We start from the raw sequence: 21,198 nt of genomic DNA on the forward strand, positions 1-21,198 counted from the left end.
CACACGCACACACACTCCTGTGTCTCCTGTGCAAGTGCTGAAACGTTTACCACAGAGTCAAAAGAGCTGTGACTTGCCTGCTTTTGTCCATTACCAGAAACAGTATAGTGTTAAAAGTCTAAATGTCTCAATAGATGGGCAGTGAGACCAAATACAACCACCGCTATTGTAAAAATTAACATACCGTACTATACCATACAGATTGGACACAATCACATTTAATTCACTGAGCAATGACATAATAGAGCTTTAAATGGTTAAGAAAATGTCTCCCAGTGTTACTTTTATTTATTTTTGAACAAATCAAACCCTGTGCACGTGCACGCACACACACACACACAACGGCTTTACTTACTTTGTGGCAGCAAAGATGGAGTCAAACTTCTCCTTGAGCGGTTTTCCCTCACCGAGCGGCCAGTTGGACTCCTCCTGGTGACAGAAGATGACGTGGTCGAGCACCGCTTTAGACACGCCCAGCCCGGCGATCATCTCTCTGTCCATCTCCGCACACTTGGACGACAGGTTCACCTTCTTACCCTGCCTGAGGGGGAACAAAAAGAGACGGGGCTTCATTTCGGTCGGAAGGTTTTAGCAACTTTGAGAATATAACTCCCGTTTTTTGCAGAGAAACTGGTGTACAATGTTTTTGAGCTATGTTTTGTGCGTACATAGCATTTATACATGACGCCCTGTGGTGGGCTCATCAATCCCCTGCCCCCCTCCCATATTTTGTTCTTGATTTACTAGATTTAGTCATTCTGTCACTTCCCATGTCCCCCTGTACTGTAGCCCCTTGTAGCATGTGTCTCCTCCGTCACGCTACACTACCAGTACCCTTCTCATTACCGGACAGTGAGCAGCGAGGAATATGCTATTCTTCAAAACGACCTCAAAATGCTGTTCCCCTGATCACCATGTAGTCACTGGTGCAGTAAACGGTAATAGTCTCCACATGGTTTTCCAATCTCGAATACGGGAAATTATGTTTGTTGGGATCGGGTAGCACTTAAGCTCTATATTTAGTCAAACTTATCTGTAAAGAGCATTTTATCACTCTACACAAAATCTCTTTGACAAAATTATCGCCACATTGCGTCACGTTGTGAGTTTGGAGATCTGCACTTTTTGGACTTACTTGACCCTGGTGATGACGTTCTCCAGGGTTCTGAACGTGAGAGTCTTGCCCTTCTGGGTGCTAGTCATGGAGCGCTGGATGGCCACCTTTTCTCCTCTGACATCTGTGAACACCAGCCTGATCTGGGCACGCACCTCCGTCTCATGGGCGTCCTGCAGACACAAGGCAGCACCAGTTTCATTAACCCATTCTGACCTGAGATCAAATTCTAAAAATGTCCTGACAGTTTTCTGAAAAAGCTATGTTTCTATGTCAGTTGTTCTTCGAGCTTGTAGATCTGCTATTTTTAAATAGCTAAAGCATAACGTAATGCCAAAAATACCAAAAGGGGTTCCCGCCTAAAATGGGTTAAAACTACGACAAAAAATATGCATTGACTTAATGACTACTTACTGTTTTCAGTAACGAAAAACAATAAAAACTAAGCTATGATCACTATAGCGTCGCCCCCTTTCATGACGACGACAGGCCCAGGAAATAATTACCCATAGACATTTCAAAAAGTATTTTATTTAAAGATCTGTAAGCCTCGAACAAAGCCAACTCGGATCGTGACAACTCATGACAATAAACCCATTTTGGGCCGAACAAATAATTAGAAAGAAGAATAAAAGGGCAGGTTACAACACTTTTTGTTTTTCTTCTTTGTAATTATTTGTTCGGCCCAAAATATTGTGTTTGTTGTCATGATTTGTCACGATCTGAGTTGGCTTTGTTCGAGGCTTACACATCTTTAAATAAATACTTTTTGAAATGTCTATGGGAAGAATACATTGGGAATTATTTTCTGGGCCTGTTGTCGTCATGAAAGGGGGCGGGACACAGGGACTGTGACGCTCTATAACTATGAATAAATAAAAACAGACTAAAATGTCCGAGAGAGGGACTAGTGGAGAAGAGATTCAGTAGAACTGAAAGACAAGCCATTTTATGTTTGGTTGTGTGCAGGTATCAAGCTCACATGCGCGACACGTGAGCTTGTAGATCTGCTATTTATAGCACACAGCCGAGTATAAATCAGGCATTTCAACGCCATCACTGCTTGCCAAAATGTCAATCTTACGGTGTTTATTCAACTAGGAACTAGACTAACTTAAACGTTTCAGATGACATTCAAAAGATGACAAAAGTTAAATCAAATCAAAAATTAAATCAACACTGTATGACAGAGATTTTCAGAGATTTTCAAAAGCACATAACAGAATGATAATAATGATAACAATTTGTATCATTATTTATGATGATGATGGTTATTAGTCAGTATAAGATCATAGAAAAGATGAATAGATGATAGTAGTGACCACACCACACATTCAAATGAATGCACACAGTTGAAAGCATACGTTCACTGACTTGTTTTTGTGATTGCAATTACGGTAGTTAAGTTATAAGTAAAGTAAGTTAAGTTATAACTAAATGCATTTGAAATTAAATAAAAAAAGTTTTCAGGATTCCAATTCAAAAATAGCTAAAAATAATTCTGGATTTAATTCAAATATAGCAAAAGTAGCTGATCTACAAGCTCAAAACGCATCACTAAGAGATTCATATGCAATTTGGCCCTCTGGAGTGAGTGTGGCCCTCTCCATCATCAAAGTTTCCCACCACTGTTAGGGCCGATTCATACTCCTATTTTACCGCTGTTTCGGCGCTGTAGTGCCGAAATGATTTCGGCTCGTCAGAAAATTTCAGTAGCACCGAAGAGCCGACTTTAGGACGGTACCCGCCCCCCCGAACCTCAAATGACGTCAAATTTTAGGCTCTACAGCGCCGAACAGACTTTTATTCGGCTCTAAAATAGGAGTATGAATCGGCCCTTAGAGTATTATTTCCCCCCCTTGAAGGAACACATTCATCTCACCTTTGGATCGTGAACAAAAGCACCTCCTTTGGCTCCAGGGGGAAGTTCGCCTGCCGTTGCATACTTCAAGCACTCAATGATTGTCTGGATACAGAAAAAAAGCGTAACATGATAGGATCAATGCATTTTGGAAATGCACATACTTTTTTATTTCAAGGTCTGGGACCCCGCTCTACAGTCTAGTCTACACTGTAATACTAACCCAGAGAGTGTACAAATGGAAGCATTTGTTCCATTTGCACACTTCCGGTTGCAGACTCAATTCATCAACCCCGGACTCCACTTTGGGGGGAAAAGGTTGTTGAAAAAGTGCTAAAGACTATGAAGCTAAGCTGAAATAAGCACCGTTTTGCCGGCTCCGTTGGGTCCGACGATCACGGTGAGAGGGTTTAAGAAAGTGATGACTTGTTTGTCTTTGTCGTCAATCCCGAAACTCCTCACCCCCAGGATACTCATTTTGTCTATCTTTGACATGTTGGCCTATCTAAACAGGCTCACCTGGGGAACAGAAAGAAAGGCACAAAGAGAGAACAGACATTAAGTTAACAGGAGCCTGTCTGTCACAGACTACATTATTAAAAATATCAGCCAATGTGCAACTGCAATGGTTCTTCTCAACAATGTTTCATTTCAAGGACCCCATAACTATGAGAGTGTACAAAATGGAGCAAAATGGACTTGTAAACGTCCATTTGGTCCCATTTGTACACTCTCAGAGTTACAGCCACCAGGGTCAACTTGGATCCGTGACGTTTCCTCCTGCTCTGGACCTCACTTTTTAACCCATTGAGACCTGAGACTAGATTCTACAAATGTCTTCTCAATCATGACAGTTTTCTGAAAAACCTGTTTCTTTATCAGTGGTTCTCAAACTATTTCACGTCAACGACCCCAAAATGATGTGTAATTGGCCGTGGACCCCCATCTGAAAATATACAGGTTCATAAACCTGGAAAATATAAGAAATTAAAAAACGTATTACAATATATTAATTTGAATATATAAGCAACCAAGAAAAAAATGCATTACATTATTGTTATAAACTGTATTGTTGTAAACTTATAATGAGTTAATGTGCTCTGCTTCCTGTCTATGGTCTGAATGAACACGACCATTTACAAGGAGAACCTGCGCAGCCGCGCAAGTATTGTCAGAATTACTTAACCATAGCATAAATGTAGTAAGTATATCAATATAAATAGAAAATGTATGACTATTAAAGTAATCACAGACTGTCCATTATCCTATATATATAAGTCAAATTAATTAGACGTATTAACTTAGTACTTTTAACAGTGACCTAAACGTCTTGACATAAAATGACATTTTGAGCTGTGCCATTTCATCTGTATTGAAAATGTAAATATTATATAAAAATAAAGTTTCACAATAAAATGAAACTACTCCGGAAGGACGTCATCGGTCATTTGCATTTTAGGAGGGAAATAATAGGCTAGCCTGAAATCCAGACTGCATGCTTTCAGTTCGGATATATATAGAATATAGATTATGATATATGACAAAAAAAAATATCCGCTTGCCAACAAAAACTGCCAACGCATCGCATCGAACTACGGGGATGAACCATACCATACGCATTATCATTTAATGATATTTAACGTGCTTTTAGTGAGCAATGATGATAAACACGGGTGCTAATGATTAATGATAATCATTAGCACCCGTGTTTATCATCATTGCTCACTAAAAGCACGTTAGCTCTGGTCCGTAGCGTCAGCAAGCGCTCTGCACAAGAGCATTGTGCCTAGACTGTAGTAAAAAATAAATACAACTATTTAGCTTCTCGCCGAAACAAAGGCAGTTTTGTGGCGTAAAGTATTATTCTCACTCAGCGGTGGGAACAGTCTTCACCTTTTGTGTAAAATCCACTTTTTGGGCAGAAAATGAAATTATGTCCGCCAGAGGGGAAACTCGTGGACATGGTAGCTTCGGCAGAAATGCTATTGATCAGATCTGTAGGTGGCGCACTTGAGTAAATAATTATAATATCCGCCTGGTCCACAATAGACATACTGGTATTATATTTCGTTTTCTGGCCAAAAAAATAGATTTTACACAAAATGTGGGAATCTGTGACGTTTCCCATCGCAGAGAAAAGCTTTTCAATATCAAAAACGGTCTGTCATGTCACCCGCGACGCCTTGTAAGCTTGCTTATCAATCTGCTATTTAATAAATGAATCACTAGCTAAACATAAACCACGACTCGAGTACTGCGTTTCAATAGCTATTTGCTTTAATGTAGATAACTGTAACTGCGAAGAGGGACATAAATAGCACGATAGTTCATTTGAATCGATAATACCTTTTATGAAACAAGTCTTTCTCCGTGTTGTGTTGTTTCGGCGTCCACTCCAGTCTCCAACACCCTCCTCTATGACCAACACACACAAGACAAAACAGCAGTAGACGGCTCCACAAAGACTTCCGGTTGAGCGCCAAAATAAAATTCAGGTTGATCTATTCTATTCTATGCCAAAATACCACTGTTTTTACTAGTTAAGTGTGCATGTGCACTGGTCATCATCAATATGTCCGTACACGGACACACGGTGTCCCTGGCAAATACTTGTCTTTGTCCGGGGCATGTTAGCTTTAGTATTTCCACAACCTAATATATGTTCTGTTCTTATTTTGATAAGAATAAGGCCAGGTACTGAATGTCAGTCTCCAGGGTTTCTTCAGAATATTGAGGACAGTAGGACACTGATTTACTATGGTACATCAGGAGTCCACATGTACCCATTTGTACACTCAGATTTATAGACCACCTTCAAGGAACCACTGGCAGGCTCTTTGCATTTCTGGAAATACATGTCCACTCATTTGTATGTCCGTGCCGGCAAAAATGGTGCATGGTGATGACCATAGGGTCATGCAATTTACAATTTTAGTACTAATTTAGCAGACACTCTTAAAAGTGAGTGACTTACAGTAAGCAAGAACAACTGTATGGTAATGGGTAATACATCAAATACATAGATAATAATCAAGAATAATACGTAAGCTAAGAACCATACTCTAAGGTCTAATGATGGAATATCTATATAATGATTAATTAAACTATGCATATTATACACTATAGACTGTCTACATAAAATGCTATTTAAATTACTTAAGTTGATTGAGCCTTTGCATACGCCTGTAAGGTCGTCGGACTCGTCGAGGCTAGGGCAATTGCTACAGGCTAAGATGGAATCTTGAGTCTGAAGACGTGGGTTTTCAGACTACGGCGGAAGATTGGGAGTGAGTCTGCGGTTCTGATTGCAATGGGAAGTGCATTCCATAGTTTTGAAGCCAGAAGGGAGAAGTTTGGGACATGTGGAGCGTTGTCCCGGCGTCATCACCATTACACACTACGGTGTAGTGAGACTCTCTCACACGCACGTGTAGGTGACCCATCACTGACAAATAATGTAATGTGGTCATTGATGGATTCATGGTCATTTGTGGTTCCACTGTTTCTACTGTACCGTCATCCAATTCTGCTGTGCTGCACAGCTCTTTTAAAAAGGCAATAGGCCTATCACTGGTCAGAACTGCATTTTCAACAAATCATATGATTTGATTAGTAGTTAGTGCAACTGGAAATCAGTTTTTTTTTTTTTTTAGTAGCAATACCACCATTTTAGAAAATCTCTGTTGCAAATTAAAGTCCTTCTGTATTCAAAATAGTGAGTAACAAGTACAGGCATGACAAATACACTTACAGTTCTCCTAAAGTAAAAGTGCTAATTTTGCATAATTTGACAAGATGTGTTCCATTGCAATTAGTAATAATACTATTACCTTTACGTTACACGTTTTAATGTTGTAGCTGGTATGGTGATGCCGATTTTGAAAGTTTGCTGCTGACTGGGTAGCTTTCTTAACCTATAATATTAATAATACATTATCCTCAATCTATGTTTTGTTAACTTTTGTATTAATAATAATCTAAATCTGCAAGGTAAGAGTAGAACATGTTTGCCTCTGAGATGTAGTGCTGTGGACTAATGTATTAAAAAGAAAGAAGTACTTAAGTACATAAAAATCTGGTATTAAGTTAGATCACATCTACAGATATATAATCAGGTGTTTGTAAATGATCTAAGGTCAGGGGGGAGACACATTTTATTCCATTACACAAATTACAAAACATCCCACAGTGCAGTTTCTTCTCTCAAGACTACTCCACAAGGAGTTTTGCAGCAGTTCAATTCTCTTTCAGGCAGGGCTGTCCTCATGAGTTGACAAAGAGATGTAAAGGTCTGGCTGGGGGGCAGTCTAACGTCTAATTTATACACCACCGTCATCTGATGAAGCGTAAATCAAACTTAAGCCGCCTCATCATCACTTCCTGCCATACTGCTGTCTGTGGAGCCTACGTCGTCTTCCTCTTGCGCTGCGGGCTGTGCTTGAACTTGTGCGGGCTGGCTGGGCGTCTCTGCCTCTTGTTCCTGCGCCGGTTCTGTCTTGTCCGGAGGGTCCGGGGTCGGGGCTGTGGTGCTGGTGGTCTGTGCTGGGTCGGTGGTGGTGGTGGAGGAGGCCGGCTTCTGCCCCTCCTTGTCCCCCAGGAAGGTAGACCAGCCTTTCAACCGCTCCTCACGTTCACGTGTGGTTTCCTCCACCTGCACACACACACACACACACACACACACACACACAGAGAGAGAATAGAATTGGACCTTATGTAACAACCACAGCCATGTCGTCATACATTTTGGCAAAAATAATGTCTTCTCTTGGGAGGACCAGGAAAATTGTCCTCACAATGTGTATTTCTCAAATTCTACCAATATACAGTACGTGCTAAGTGTGTTTGGGCACATTTGGTCGTCACAAGGAAAGTAAGTACACGTAAACTCACACACAAATCTATAATATACCTCCATTTCTTAAATGAAACTTGAATGACTTTTTCTGTTCAGTGATTAATTAACATGATAACAATATAAAAGGTTCTTGCAGACTCATGCGTTTTTCATTCAAAGATTTTAAATGTTGCTACTTTTGGTGACGGGGTGGCCCTAGTGGTTAGTGAAACGTCCCAGGTTCAGTGCTCGCTGCAGGTACGCAACTGCCTCCTCAGTGTTTGTGAGTGGGACAGAAATCTATTTTCTAAATCTATTTTTTTAATTGCCCGTTTTATGTTATTTTGTCACCTACAATATTCCCCAAATTGGGAATAATGCCACGGTTAAAGTAAATGGTGAATGGTGCATTTATATTGGTACTATTTTATATAGTGCTTTTATCTAAAGCGCTCTACACAGATTGTGCATTACATTCACCCATTCACACACACACACACACATTCATACACCGATGGCAGAGGAAACCATGCAAGGCACCAACCTGCTCATCGGGTGCAATTCGGGGGTTCAGAGTCTTGCTCAAGGACACTTAGGGATAGAACTGGGAACCTCATGGTTCCCTACCGGCCGCTCTACCGGCCACTCTACCCCTGAGCCACTGCTGCCCCAGTGGCAGTGATTAAAACAAAGTCTTGAAATCATACGAGAAGAACACAGCCCGAGTTGTAGTACCTGGTAATCGGTGGTTCCGTCCCAGAGCGTCGCGGAGAGCTTCCTGCCTCCAAACCAGCGTCCATGCAGTGTTAGCAGGCAGGCATCAGCGTTATCTGGTTCCTTAAACGCTACTGAAGCCACGCCATCTGGGTGTCTCTGCAACACACACCGACTAATTCATAAACTCTAGAAAGAGATCAGTATTTAATTTCTACTTGCATTCACATTTGAAAAATGTGATGAAAGAGTTGACCTTGAACTCACATCGAAGATGATGACCTTCTTGACGGGTCCAAACTTCTCACACTCCGTTCTCAGATCGTCACGGTACTCATTCAGCACCAGTGGGTCTTCCTACAGAGATCAACAGAGGCATGAATACAACACACAGACAAACAGCTAGGGGTGTCATTGCAATACATGTGTGGGTCGCCTCCTACCTCAAAGTCGCTGGGATGAAACATATTCTGGATAATAACAACTTTCTCGTTCCTCTTCCTCACTTCTCCCTTTTTCTCTGGCCGCCAGTCCAGCTGCCTGTTGCGCGCACACACAAACACACAGAGAGAGATGTGAGCGGCAACCAAGTATCTTAGTATATAACCATGAAAAGCAAGTGTTAAACAGCCAATCATAAACAGCGAACAGCCAATGGTATAAATATGAAACAGGGAACAGGAATTACTTCTGTTGTTGCTGTAACTTCTTCTTGTACTCCTTGTTCTTCTTCTTCTTCTTGCTGGCGTCGTAATCGCCCTTCAACTCAAAGCGGGCTGCCTCGACATGGAGCTGGTACCCTCGCACCACTGAATCATCGATCAGACGCAAAGCCAGGGCCACTGACTCCTTCTGCACAGACCACACGCATACAATACATAGTCCATAGAAAAGCTTTTAATACAGCAGCAAAAAACTGAGTAATACTTGGTTGAGCACCGTGTCACATACCAAAAATAGCAGGTCCTCAGTAGGTCAGCTATTTTGGTGCGCAACTAAGAATAGTCACCCGGTTAATGAGTATTAACTGAAGTGACCAATTACCATACATTCTGGTACAGCTAAAAATGACAGAGGGATGCTGTGTTGGTGTGTACATTTGTTTGTGCGTGGGTAGGTGCCCAATCTGCCCACAGGGACCGAGGCACACATGCTTCCCTCGAGACAGGCAGAAAGACAACAGACCTTGAGGTAGCAGCAGAGGCCGTCTCCCTTCAGGTTGCCCTCTCGGTCTTTGTAGAGCTTGACTTTGTACTCTTCTGTGATGGGGTCACGCATGACAATGCCACACTTAGACATCATCTCCGCAAACTCCTCAGTGCTGGTGTCTGGCGGCAGCCCTGGAAGGAGGGAGAAAGGAGGACGGGAGGTTGGCTGACCCCATAATAACTTGCAGATCTGCTAGTTATTTTTGCTATTTTAGAAGAATTAGGGAGATTTGGGGTAACATTTTTGCAATAACGATATGCAAAAAATACAGTCGCTAGGCTGAAAGTGGTTACACTGACACAATAACCGTATTAATTGAATTTGATCACCACATGAGAAAATCTTCGTGATAATAGTGTGCGTCGTGATACTGCTTGAAAAGAATATCATATTATATTTTTCCATATCGCCCACCCCTAAGTTATTTTCAGCAGAATAAAGTCAACGTATGATCGGGGCGAGGCAGCACTAACCTGACACATAGACATTGGTGTTCTTATCGTTGTCCACATCAAACCATCCTGCACAGGAAACAAAGATGTATTTAATCTTAATTATTTATCAAGCAATCCTATTAAAACCATAGCAAGCACATGCAGTACGTACCCTAGCCCTAGTATGGTTGTGATATCACATTAATTTCATGTATTCAAAATACACAGCCATAGATTGCTCTCATGCCCAGCTCTGTAAACTTCTCAGTGCTGTATGTGTACTCATCCATTAATAAATGACTGCGGCTTGGAGTCATATATTGTCCTCTAGTTTCATATCCATTTGAAAATTCTGGCAGAAAATGTGTGTTTAGTTAAATAAAATAAAAACGTTTCCACAAGCTGCTCACGGACAACATTCTCCGCCCGCTATGGGGGCAGAGAATTAATTTGGTTTAATTTCATGTATTTGGAATACATGAAATGTATGTAATATCACAGCTATTGTAGGTACAGCAGTACCCTAGCCTACTGTGAATCTGTGATCGCAAACATGCAGACGGCACGGTACCTGGTTCTGGCTTCCTCTTTTCTCCTTTCTGCTTGTCTTCTTTGGCTGCATTCTGGGACTGCACTGAATCGGGGCTCTCCTTGCCGTCCGGACCGTGGGGTGCCGTTTCAGCACTGCTCGTCAACGCGGCGTTGGCATCTGGCTCTCCATCCTTTGTGAAGCCATAGTTGGCCTGGTAGGCTGCAATGAAGTCCTCCGTTATCTGGAGGATGGCAGGCATGTCTGTTAAACCAACTAGCTCCAAGAACCACCAGTCTCTAGACATGTCAGGAAGTCAAGTGAGCTGCCTCAAACACATTTGCTTTGTAAATTGCCTTGAGCTGACACTATACATCCAGAGCAACTCATAACAGCTGCAATTACATTAGCTTCACGTCCTGCTGGTGCATAAACATTCTAAGCAACTAATAGTTGACAAGTTCCTCTGTGAGCAGTCTGCTGCTGCTCACAGAGAAACCTAACCAAACTATACTTACATGACCTAATTAAATGCTGTTACTAGACTTACTACTAACCTTATTAAAATGTAATCTAATCTCTGACACTGTTACACACCCAACAATCAGGTTGCTGTATGCAATTGCTTTAAAAGAAGACCATCACATTAGCAGAATATTGTGATTACAGAGAGAATGGTAGAATTACTCTGAGTGAGATGAGATAATAGAAATGTTCACCATAGTAGTAGAATGCCATGATTGTGCACAGAATAAAGAGACCTGAATAACTATGTTGCACAAAGGCAGCTCACAAGGTTTATTTTTAGCGATTACTCTATTGATTACTTTATAATGAGGAAGCACAATTTGGGGGAATAATATTATTTTTAAATAAATCAGCAAATTGATGAAAGAATAATTAATCAATTAGTCTGATTAACCACCACTACTGTATGCTTTGTCGCACAATGGTGTCAGGCAAACATAGCAAATACTAAATAGCCCAAATCTACAAATTCACTCGTGTGGTGAGCTTGTAGATCAGCTATTAGAATATGTTATTTTTTGAGGGGCGCTAGCACCGCCAATGTCCAGCTTTGAGGGTCTGTGTAAACACAAACATTGAAGACAAGAGTGAGGACGCAAATTGTAACTGGCCAGAATGAGATGACGTATGATGATAAGAGCGCCCGGGGTGCGAAGTGAGGGGCGCTGCACCCATCACTTCGCACTTCACACGGGTGTGATATTTTTATAAGCGATTAAACTGATTAAATAGTTTGATTCACTTTTGCACCACTATCGAGATCCTAGGGACCTAGGCGCTTAGGAATGACGTTTTAGTGGGTGGCTGAGTGACAAGAGTGCCTCTCATACTTTAGGGAACCAGGCCTTCTTGTCATGGTCCCAGTCGTACACAGTTCCATCCTCTGGATCGGTGAAGGTGTATGGGTCTGTGCCGTCCTCCGGTCGCCCACCATAGAGCTGCTGCAACCGCAGCTGCTCCACAAACTCCTTGTTCTTGTCAGGGTCGCCGCCGCTCATCTACAACCACACAATGACATGTCACATGGGTTATTGAATATTAATGACAAATGACAACGTTAACAATGTTTCACTTGACTGGGACAAGCAGGCAGCCGTGATCAGTGTGGTTAGTAGTGACCCTTCATCACAAAGAGACCAGAGTAATATACTGTCTAACGTGACTCCCATTGTAACAATGGAATGCGGAAGTGCTCATTCTATCTCCATGGGATAGTTCCAGCCATAGGAGCAATGTTTGGAACCCGCTTTGTGGCGAGATCAAAGTGTGTCGCTACTCTCCTACTCTACACTCTGGTCCTCCAGACACACTGCCATGCAACAATCCAATTCTTATTTCAGACTGCAGGCTCCCTCCTCAAATCCGATCTTTAGGACTGACTGTTCATACATTTATTTGCAAGTCATCAGATCAGATTTGTGTATGCAGACAGGCATCCTCCACCGACCTATCTGCATTGGTTTTGGTTCCCGTGGTAACCATGAAACGAAAGAAATCAGAATGCTGATTGAATCCACCTAGGAATGTGGTTTTCATGTGTATTCTCTTTTCAGCCTTAAACAAATAAAAACAATCTTATAATCTGGATATGCCAAAAATCACAATGATATGGCACTGATTGAGATTTCAGAGCATCTCTCCAAAGTACTCTAAGGGGGCAGGGAAGAATCCAGGTAGTCATAGCACATAACAGCAACAGCAGTGACTGTGTAACACAGTAATAAAGAGTGAGTCCAGGGCCGATCAAAAATACAATTAGGATAAGTAAAAGAAGAAAGAAATAAATAATTAGGCATATGTTCACTTCTGACACTAGCCATGATTAATTCAAGACTGTCTGTCACATGTCAAAATCGATCAAATACATCTGACATTCTTGATCCAAGCCAAGGCTATTGTGCCACTGGGTCTCAACTGAGCGTTTCATAGTTCATACTGTTATTACATAATACATAACCGATATTAATATTACATAATTCAACCAGGGGGGGTAACAAGGCACTACGTACGGTTAGACAGAAAGAATGCAAAAACATATCATAAACTCTGTTATGTTTCTAAATAAAGGTGCCCCTCACACCCTGGCAACGAAGTACCCCAGGGAGGGTGGATCATAATTCATAGATTCATCAGATAGCTCAGTCTAGAAGAACACACTGTGCAGTCTGCCAGTGAGAGGAGCCAGCCAGATAAATTCACCAACACTTGGACCTAACATTAGCAGGCTAAACATGGCCATAATAATAATAACAACAACAAACGTTATCCATGCTGCTAAACTGTGGCTCGAGTTGCAGTTGCACACGCTACGATCGGTGTACTAGCGTTAGCATAACGTTAGCATAACGTTAACAGTGGCCGCCAAATTCTATGCACATCATGGGACGACGTTGCTAGTTTATTTAGTTAGTTATTGAGAGTCAGTCTCGGAGATGGTTGTATTATTAGTGGAGTTTTAGTAAGACATTTGAACTAGCAGTAAGCTAACAGACAGTACCTTTATGCAGCGCGGTGCCACCTGAATGAATAGAATACACACTGCTGCTTACTTGCAATCCCACTAGCACTGATCTGATGGTCCTGGAGTGCGCATGCGTGACCCTTACAAGACGTGTGTGTGTGTGTGTGTGTGTGTGTGTGTGTGTGTGTGTGCGTGCGTGTGTGTGTGTGTGCGTGTGTGTGTGTGTGTGTGCGTGTGCGTGGGGGTGTGTGTGCGTGTAACTGTGGATACAGTAGGCGGGCTCTTTACACAAATCGGGGTGACTCGGTTTTACTTCCGTACTGAAGTCTTCTTGCTTGACCTCGCTCGCGAAATCAAACAAACCGAAGGAAAACAAAACCGTAAATACTGAGCAGCAGAAGCCAGCAGCAACAAAGCAGAACAGATCAGCCATATATAACTAAACACAACAGATTATCACTATCAGCGGCTCCTCGTCATGGCGGAGGGGAGCAACAGCGGCGGCATGGCCGGTGGTGTCGGCGCGGCGCTGGAGAGCCTCCCGCCTGGCGACCCGCAACTCATCAATATGATCGTGGAACATCTGAAGAACCGAGGTCTTTTCGACGAGTTCCGACGAGACTGCCTGGCAGACGTGGATACCAAGGTAGGCTGGCTAGTATAAGGCTACTGTACTGCTACCACATCACATCATTCCTTTGGCGGACAGTCGGCTAAATTGCTTATATATACAAGCTATACACCGTATGTCGGCTATTTTCGGTGAAGAGATTTGGTCTAGAGTTAGCCCTGGAACAGTGAACCCATGGCAGACTCCAGTCAACGAGTTGTAGAGTAGACCGTGCCATATTCATCAACAGTTTGAGTTTGATCACATGAAAAAGTAATCTCCCTCGTACCGTACTGTACTGTACAGTAGGCTACTGTGCTGTACTGTATTGTGCCATACTGTACTGGACCATGCTGTACTGTACAGTACTGTACCATACTGCACGGCACTGTAAAGTGTACCATACTGTGCTGCTGCGCCCTACGTGTGTGTGCAGTGGATAGGGGAGTGGCCTAAAATGTGATGTACCATAATTTGTATCACATTGAAATGTTAATAACATAGTATTTAATTCAAATGCAAACTGTACGGTAATTATGACGTTTGCATGGATGCAAGGCGAACAAAGGTGAACGTTTAAGCAGTTGACCCCCCTTTCAATTAGTGTAGCAAGATATCAATCACAGACGCAGGAATGTGTTTTCAATGAGTCTCTAACTATCTAAATATTGAATCAAGCATCTTAAAACCCACAAGCCCAAGTAGACTTTAACATGATCCCAGTGTCTTAAAGTGAAATAGAAATACCCTTAGTTACTTTAGTTTAGACAGTACTCAGGCCCCAGTAGTAAGTTAGTAACCACTGTTGTGTCACTGTGTTCCCAGCCTGCCTATCAGAACCTGCGGCAGAAAGTTGACAACTTTGTCGCCACACACCTGAGCACACAGGACTGGAACCCGTCCATCAACAAGAACCAAATGAGGAACGGACTGAGGCAAAGTGTCATAAAGTGAGTATTGGTTTTTAATATAATTTATAACTAAAATACATTGCATGGATACACCTGGGACATATCCTCAGTGATCCTGAGGTCAACAGTGTTTCGGGTCTTCCAACATCATACCCCTCACTCAGGCGACCCAGCCGGGGTGATCAAGTCCCGATTTATGTCCCAGTAGCTACCCTCAATCTAACCTCGCCCACCAGGCTTTCCACCACCTCGGAGGAAAGCCTGGTCTCTGTTTCATTTCAGTATATGATCCGCTCGGGAGTGGATGATTTCGTTACGTCATGTTGTAGTATTGTTTTGTAGTCGACAGGCAGGAACAACAAACACGAACTTCCTTTTCCCTCAAACCGGAAGAATAACAATAAAAGCTCTCGTAGCCTGCAGCTTTTATTGAGACAAATCGGTTTGAGGGGAAAGGAAGTTCGGGTTTGTTGTTCCTGCCTCACCAAGGGTTGTTGGGCTTCCTCCTCACGGAGGACACAGGCTGGGGCGCTAACCCATACCGTGTGTGTGTGTGTGTGTGTGTGTGTGTGTGTGTGTGTTCAGATCAGGTATGATGGAGTCTGGTGTTGACAGGATCATCACTCAGGTGGTGGACCCCAAGCTGAATCACACATTCAGGCCGCACATCGAGACCGCCATCCATGACTTCCTTTCGGGGGAGAAGAAGGAGGAGGCCCCGGCAGCCAGCTCTAATCCTGTACTCTCCGAACAGCCAGAACAGCCAGAGGTCCCACCAGCAACAGTCCCCCAAACCCCCTGAGGTCAGTTCAAGCTGGGTAACTTGATCTCAAGATAGCCCTGAGCGTCAGTAGCATGATTCATGCCCCGAACATAGAATACATTAAACCTTGACAACATTGACGCTTAGAAAGGAAACCTAGGCACCATCGTAGGAGAACTCCCCTTTCAACTCCAAGGATGTATGCCCCCTGTATGTTTGTATATACACACAGTGACATGTGTTCTTGGCATTTAACCCATCCTAAGTATCTGGAGCAGTGAGTGCAGTGCCCGGGGAGCAGTTAGGGGTTAAAGTGTCTTGCTCAGTCAGGGACACTTTGACACATAGCCGAGGCCTGGACGCAAACCAATGACCTCCTGTTTCCCATTCAGCTATGGCCGCCTCAAATATAGATTTAGTTTAGTCACTACTGTGAAGCCACTGAATTAAGTGGTGAGGAAACTGAAATCCCGAGCTGTGTTCTGCATCCGCCTCCAGTGGGCCTCTATAGTGTCACGCTACAGAAACAGGACACAGGTTTTGGAGGCCTTCATGGCCGCCCTCTTCTGCTGATGAATCTACATGCATATCCTGATTATAGTTCATATGAAAAACATTGTTTTGTGTGGTGTCATTGTAACTTACATGTTTGCGGACCTAAATCATAAACGCAGTCCCTCCCAGAAGCACTATTCCTAATTGTCATCAGAAGGATGAATATAATTTTATTAAAGGGAAAAAAAATCAGGTTCAGACAATTGAATATTCTTTGGATGCATTGTACTTTTGTATATACTTCTACATCACAGACAGTATTGGCAACTATAGTAGAGGCAGAGTGAGCACAAACCTGGATAGGTTTTGTTAGAGGAAGCTGACATAGGCATTATGTGTCAAGCCACACGTCCAACTGTCTCAATCTGGGAAGTGGAAACGCATCTGCAAAACAAAAGGAAAACGGCACCCTCTTTTCAACAGTCTGTCTTGAGAATGACAGTACTGGCTTGTACATGCATTGCACCATCGGCACACCTATTGGGTATATGCGTGGCATATGTTACGAAACGGTTCAAGTCTAGGGGTTTTACTGCCCGTAACATGTATGAAAGAACAACACGGCTCATAAGAGTATTTGCTTTAATACTCAATTCAGAATAAGTTACAAAGTGGCTTACTTACCGGTACTTACTCCTCTTCGTCCCCAATTGGACATAAGGCTTCAATGAGCACTCTCCATTTCATTCGATCCCTGGCAGCATGTTGCGCCTCTCCCCAGGACAGATTCATCTATTCCAGCTCCTGTGTCACAGTTCTGTGCCAGGTGGTCTTGGGCCTCCCAGGTTTTCTTTTGCCTGGTGGTGTCCATCTTAAGGCCACCTTTGTGATGCAGTCCTGCTCCATCCTCAATACATGACCTAGCCATCTCAGTAGTCTGTGTGTAATGTCCTTGGTAATGCTCCGGCTCCCTGTTTGTTTGTACAGTTCATTGTTGGATATTTTATTTGGCCAAAAGATCTGACATATACGTCTTAGGCATCTGTTGTGGAACACTTCTATTTTCCTTGTGTCTGTCTTGACCACTCTCCAGCTCTCAGATCCATACAGCAGAACAGACTTGACATTGCTGTTGTATATGAGCATCTTTGTTTTGAGGCTATATTTTTTGGATTTCCAGATGGATCGGAGTTGGGAGAAGGCACCCTGAGCCTTTCCCAGCCTTGCTACAAAGTGGCTTAGTGCATGACAAAATGGTGGACAGAATTATGGAATGACTTACATGACTGATGAACAAACGACACAACCTAACACACAGACAAATGGAACTACAACTAAACCTGACATGAAACACATAAGCAGTCGGCTGGAGGGAAGGCCACACGCTGGAGTGCTCCCACACCACACGCAGCAGTGTTCCCACCCGAAGTCCAGACAGAGAGTGAGCTTTATAGTCCAGGAAGCAAGGCCTGAGCTGCCACAGGACCAATCCGAGGGCTGATCAGTCTCCAAGCCAGGCCCTCCTCAGGACGGCAACACATTAGGGACAACAATGCTCAGCACCTGCAGGGGACAGAAGCAACAACCAGTACCAGGCAACATAATAGGCGCTCCTCCTATAACCTAGTACCTGCTAAACAAGCCTACTAATAAATATATATATAGATATGATAGCATCAGCTCTATATATATATTGATCATCATTAATCAAACATAATCAAAACAGCCAACAGCTGTCACAGCATCATCATCATACCCGGAAGTTGTGCAGGAATGCCTACTGATTGACTACCTTCTGGCCGTGACAGCCCATACATCCAAACAGAAAAGTCCTATCTGATTGCATTAAACTAGGTTAAACTAGGTTTATGCATGCACATACCCTCTTATCTATTGCCTCCGCAAAAATAAGAGAAAGTCTCTTCTCTGTCCATTTGCCACAGGTACACCGGCTGTTAATCTGGTCTCCAAGCAACGTTCCAGAGCCAGGTTAGCCTCAGGGGCCATGGCAGCATTGATGATGGTGGGAGAATGACGAGGCTGTGAGCTTGTGTTAACAAGCCATTTGTAGAGGATGTTTCTGAGACTGAAGTGGGCAGTGCAAGATATTTTCAGGCAGCCCTGTCTGTGAGATGCCACAGGGTTATAGAGTGAGAAGTCGGCATGGATCATCACCACTCCTGATGCAGAGCATCAAGCTCAGCCAGCAGCATGCTGCTGTTGCACAGCTCCGCTATAGATTAATGACTTGTTTGTTAGATACATTGGGATTTGTTTTGAAATTCTTTTTGTTACTAGTTTATACAAGCTTTTCAGTCTGTATGTCAAATGTGACAAATGAGACATGTTAATTTTGTAATGTTTTTTTGTAACGATTTATTAATTGTATTGTGTTGATTTTGAAAAGTTTTCATTAAATGTTAATAATATTAACATTGCAGAGTGCAGTGTGGTGACCATGTGATAATTGAAACATGCAGAAATGCCATATCTTTAGTTTAGGGTTAGTTCAGATCTTTGTACTTAAAGCTGTAGGAAATAAACAGCCTGCCCCCGCTCACAAGCTTATGTCATGCTTGTGAGCTTGTAGATCTGCATTTCCCCCCAGAATTCCCCCCAGATGCTAGGGTTAAACTTGGTTTAACACACTGGATAGCAGAGTGGGTAGAGAGGCTGTCTGGGAATCTAAAGGTCCTGGGTTTGCCCCCCGGCCCTGCTATATGTGTCAGCATATCCCTGCAAGACACTAAAGCCCTATCACCTCACATACAGTATAGTATGTGAAAAATGTATTATTATGCATATAAATAATTAAACTGGGATTCTCTACATGGATCGTAACATTTGAACCCATCTGGACGAACTCACACCTCGACATAAACACAGATTACGTACACATTTATCGATAGACCAAGTGCGATATGGAATGGAAAATTCCATCTCTATTTATCTCCTTATCTCACGCCGTCTCTCTTAGATTCTTTAGAACTCTGTGGCTGTGGCCTGGGCCGTCCAGGCACCTTGGCTGGTAATCCAGTCTGGCAGTGTGCCGCGCGTTCGACTCCCGATCCCGACGGCCTTTACTGCATGTCACCCCCACATCTCTCTCCCCATTTCCTGTCAGCCTACTGTCTGTCCAGGGTCCATGAAAAAAATATAAAATAAAGGTTTCCACAAAAAAAAAAAAAACATAATAAAAGCCACAATAATAACTTTATGGCTGCAGCTGAGGTCAACACTCTGGTCACGTGAACACATAGCGAAACAAACTCTTACCATTAGAGCCACAGCATGGCAGGAAACACTGGTAAAATGGAAACATGCAACATGGACATGCATGCGCCGGGCACCGAGGACAATGCACTTAAGATACAACACCAACTGTAATACAGACACATGTAAATGACAATTTTAACCACTTGAACCCTATTATACCCTGAAGGTATTACTTGGCCTCCTATTTGTTTCATACCTCCAGAACGAAATGTCCAAAATAGCTGATCTCAAAGCTGTCAACGTGTCATGTTGCAGCATATTGTGAGCTTCTAAATAATCTATTTTCTCCAAATGTTTGTCTATTATGACATGGCCACAATCTATGTCGTTCTGGATTGACTTGGACTTTACAGTACATGAGTACAGTGCATATGATGTGTGCTTTCTTTGTCGTAAGCGTGCGACGCATTGTAAGCTTGTAGATCTGCTATTTTTAAAATATTTGTATACACTTGGCAACTTGAAATGGGACATTCTGCATAGTGACTACTATTACTTTAAGTACATTTTGATGCCAATACTCAATTAGGCTGCATTTTGAATTCCAAACTTACTTGGAATGGAGTATTTCTATATGGCAGTATTGATAATTTTACTTTTTATAAATTTTACTTTTTAGAAAAACATTTGAGTACTTTTTCCACCACTGGCTGTGCAGCTATAAACCTCATCACATCCCTATGTGTGTCAACTCGTCATGTCCATGTGTGGAGTCAAGTTCAACAGCAGGCCTGAAGTGAAGACCCTGCTGGTATTGTACAAACACAGTTAGTGGAGGAGCTTACAGAGAGATAAAGGATATTTTTGCGCTAATTCGTCTAAAAGCGCCATATGTTGCACAGATGTAGCCCAAGGAATGCTCTAATGATTTAGCTAGGGCGTACGAGGCGGCGATCTTCGGGGTCGCCACAGTGGCAAACTGTCATTATGCTGTAGCATGTGACATGTCAAACTAGGGTTTCTTCATGATTCTGAATCCATTCCAAGCATTTGTTTTGCACAAAAAACACTCCTTGGGCTAAATTCGGGCCATAGCAACTCTTTTTCTACAATGCTTACAGTGGTACTGTTTCTTTCCCTTTTCCATTCTGGCTCCTTTTTTTCGATTAATTTTCTGGTTCTGTTTCAATTAAATTGGCTGCGATATACGTATAATCTTCAAAAGCCAACGCCATGTATTGGAGGGGCTTGCACCCCTCTAAAACCCCCTTTATGGCAGGTACGATAACATCTTTTTACTTTTAGAAATGGGTGAAATAAAGGTGAGGATGTTTTAGGATAACGATTTATTGAATGTACAGAAGGGCAAACATCCGGGAAATTAATCCCTGAATAGTGTGTGAATATATTTTCAGTTTTTTGTGTGAATCTGATTAATCGGCCCCTCCAAGACTGACATCATCAAAATTACGTTGGAGATTCACAAGGAAGCCATTCGGTTATTAGGCAAAGCCTTGTT

General features: G+C 42.6%; 3 protein-coding genes across 4 annotated transcripts in view; 1 reads left to right on the plus strand and 2 right to left on the minus strand.

Moving 5' to 3' along the window:
* rad50 (RAD50 homolog, double strand break repair protein) overlaps positions 1–5,420 on the minus strand; it is a 39,695-nt gene extending 34,275 nt beyond the window's left edge. For both annotated transcript variants that reach the window (XR_013965126.1, XM_080779806.1), the window contains exons 1-5: positions 5,322–5,420; positions 3,342–3,494; positions 2,997–3,080; positions 1,136–1,287; positions 356–541 (exon numbers count right to left, since the gene is read on the minus strand). Coding sequence is in view for 1 of the 2 variants with exons in the window: in XM_080779806.1 (XP_080635932.1) it covers positions 356–541; positions 1,136–1,287; positions 2,997–3,080; positions 3,342–3,470 (551 nt within the window). In the remaining variant the exon portion in view is untranslated. The remainder of the gene's footprint in view (positions 1–355; positions 542–1,135; positions 1,288–2,996; positions 3,081–3,341; positions 3,495–5,321) is intronic.
* A 1,695-nt stretch (positions 5,421–7,115) lies between these two features.
* On the minus strand, positions 7,116–13,794 carry htatsf1 (HIV-1 Tat specific factor 1). The gene is made up of 10 exons (XM_080780139.1): positions 13,721–13,794; positions 12,054–12,221; positions 10,738–10,939; positions 10,206–10,253; positions 9,709–9,863; positions 9,212–9,375; positions 8,967–9,063; positions 8,791–8,880; positions 8,545–8,682; positions 7,116–7,626 (listed from the first exon to the last, which is right to left on the minus strand). Exons 2-10 carry the CDS (start codon positions 12,219–12,221, stop codon positions 7,333–7,335), a joined length of 1,356 nt encoding a protein of 451 aa, XP_080636265.1. The 5' UTR covers positions 13,721–13,794; the 3' UTR covers positions 7,116–7,332.
* Positions 13,795–13,968: 174 nt separating this feature from the next.
* Positions 13,969–18,902, plus strand: bod1 (biorientation of chromosomes in cell division 1). Its single transcript, XM_080780142.1, has 4 exons — positions 13,969–14,330; positions 15,120–15,244; positions 15,791–16,008; positions 18,407–18,902. The coding sequence occupies exons 1-3, from the start codon at positions 14,163–14,165 to the stop codon at positions 16,005–16,007; spliced, it is 510 nt and encodes a 169-aa protein (XP_080636268.1). The 5' UTR covers positions 13,969–14,162; the 3' UTR covers position 16,008; positions 18,407–18,902.
* The last annotated feature ends 2,296 nt before the right edge of the window (positions 18,903–21,198 follow it).

The sequence above is a fragment of the Protomyctophum bolini genome (assembly GCF_963924005.1).
Source record: "Protomyctophum bolini genome assembly, chromosome: 13".
Classification (NCBI taxonomy): domain Eukaryota; kingdom Metazoa; phylum Chordata; class Actinopteri; order Myctophiformes; family Myctophidae; genus Protomyctophum; species Protomyctophum bolini.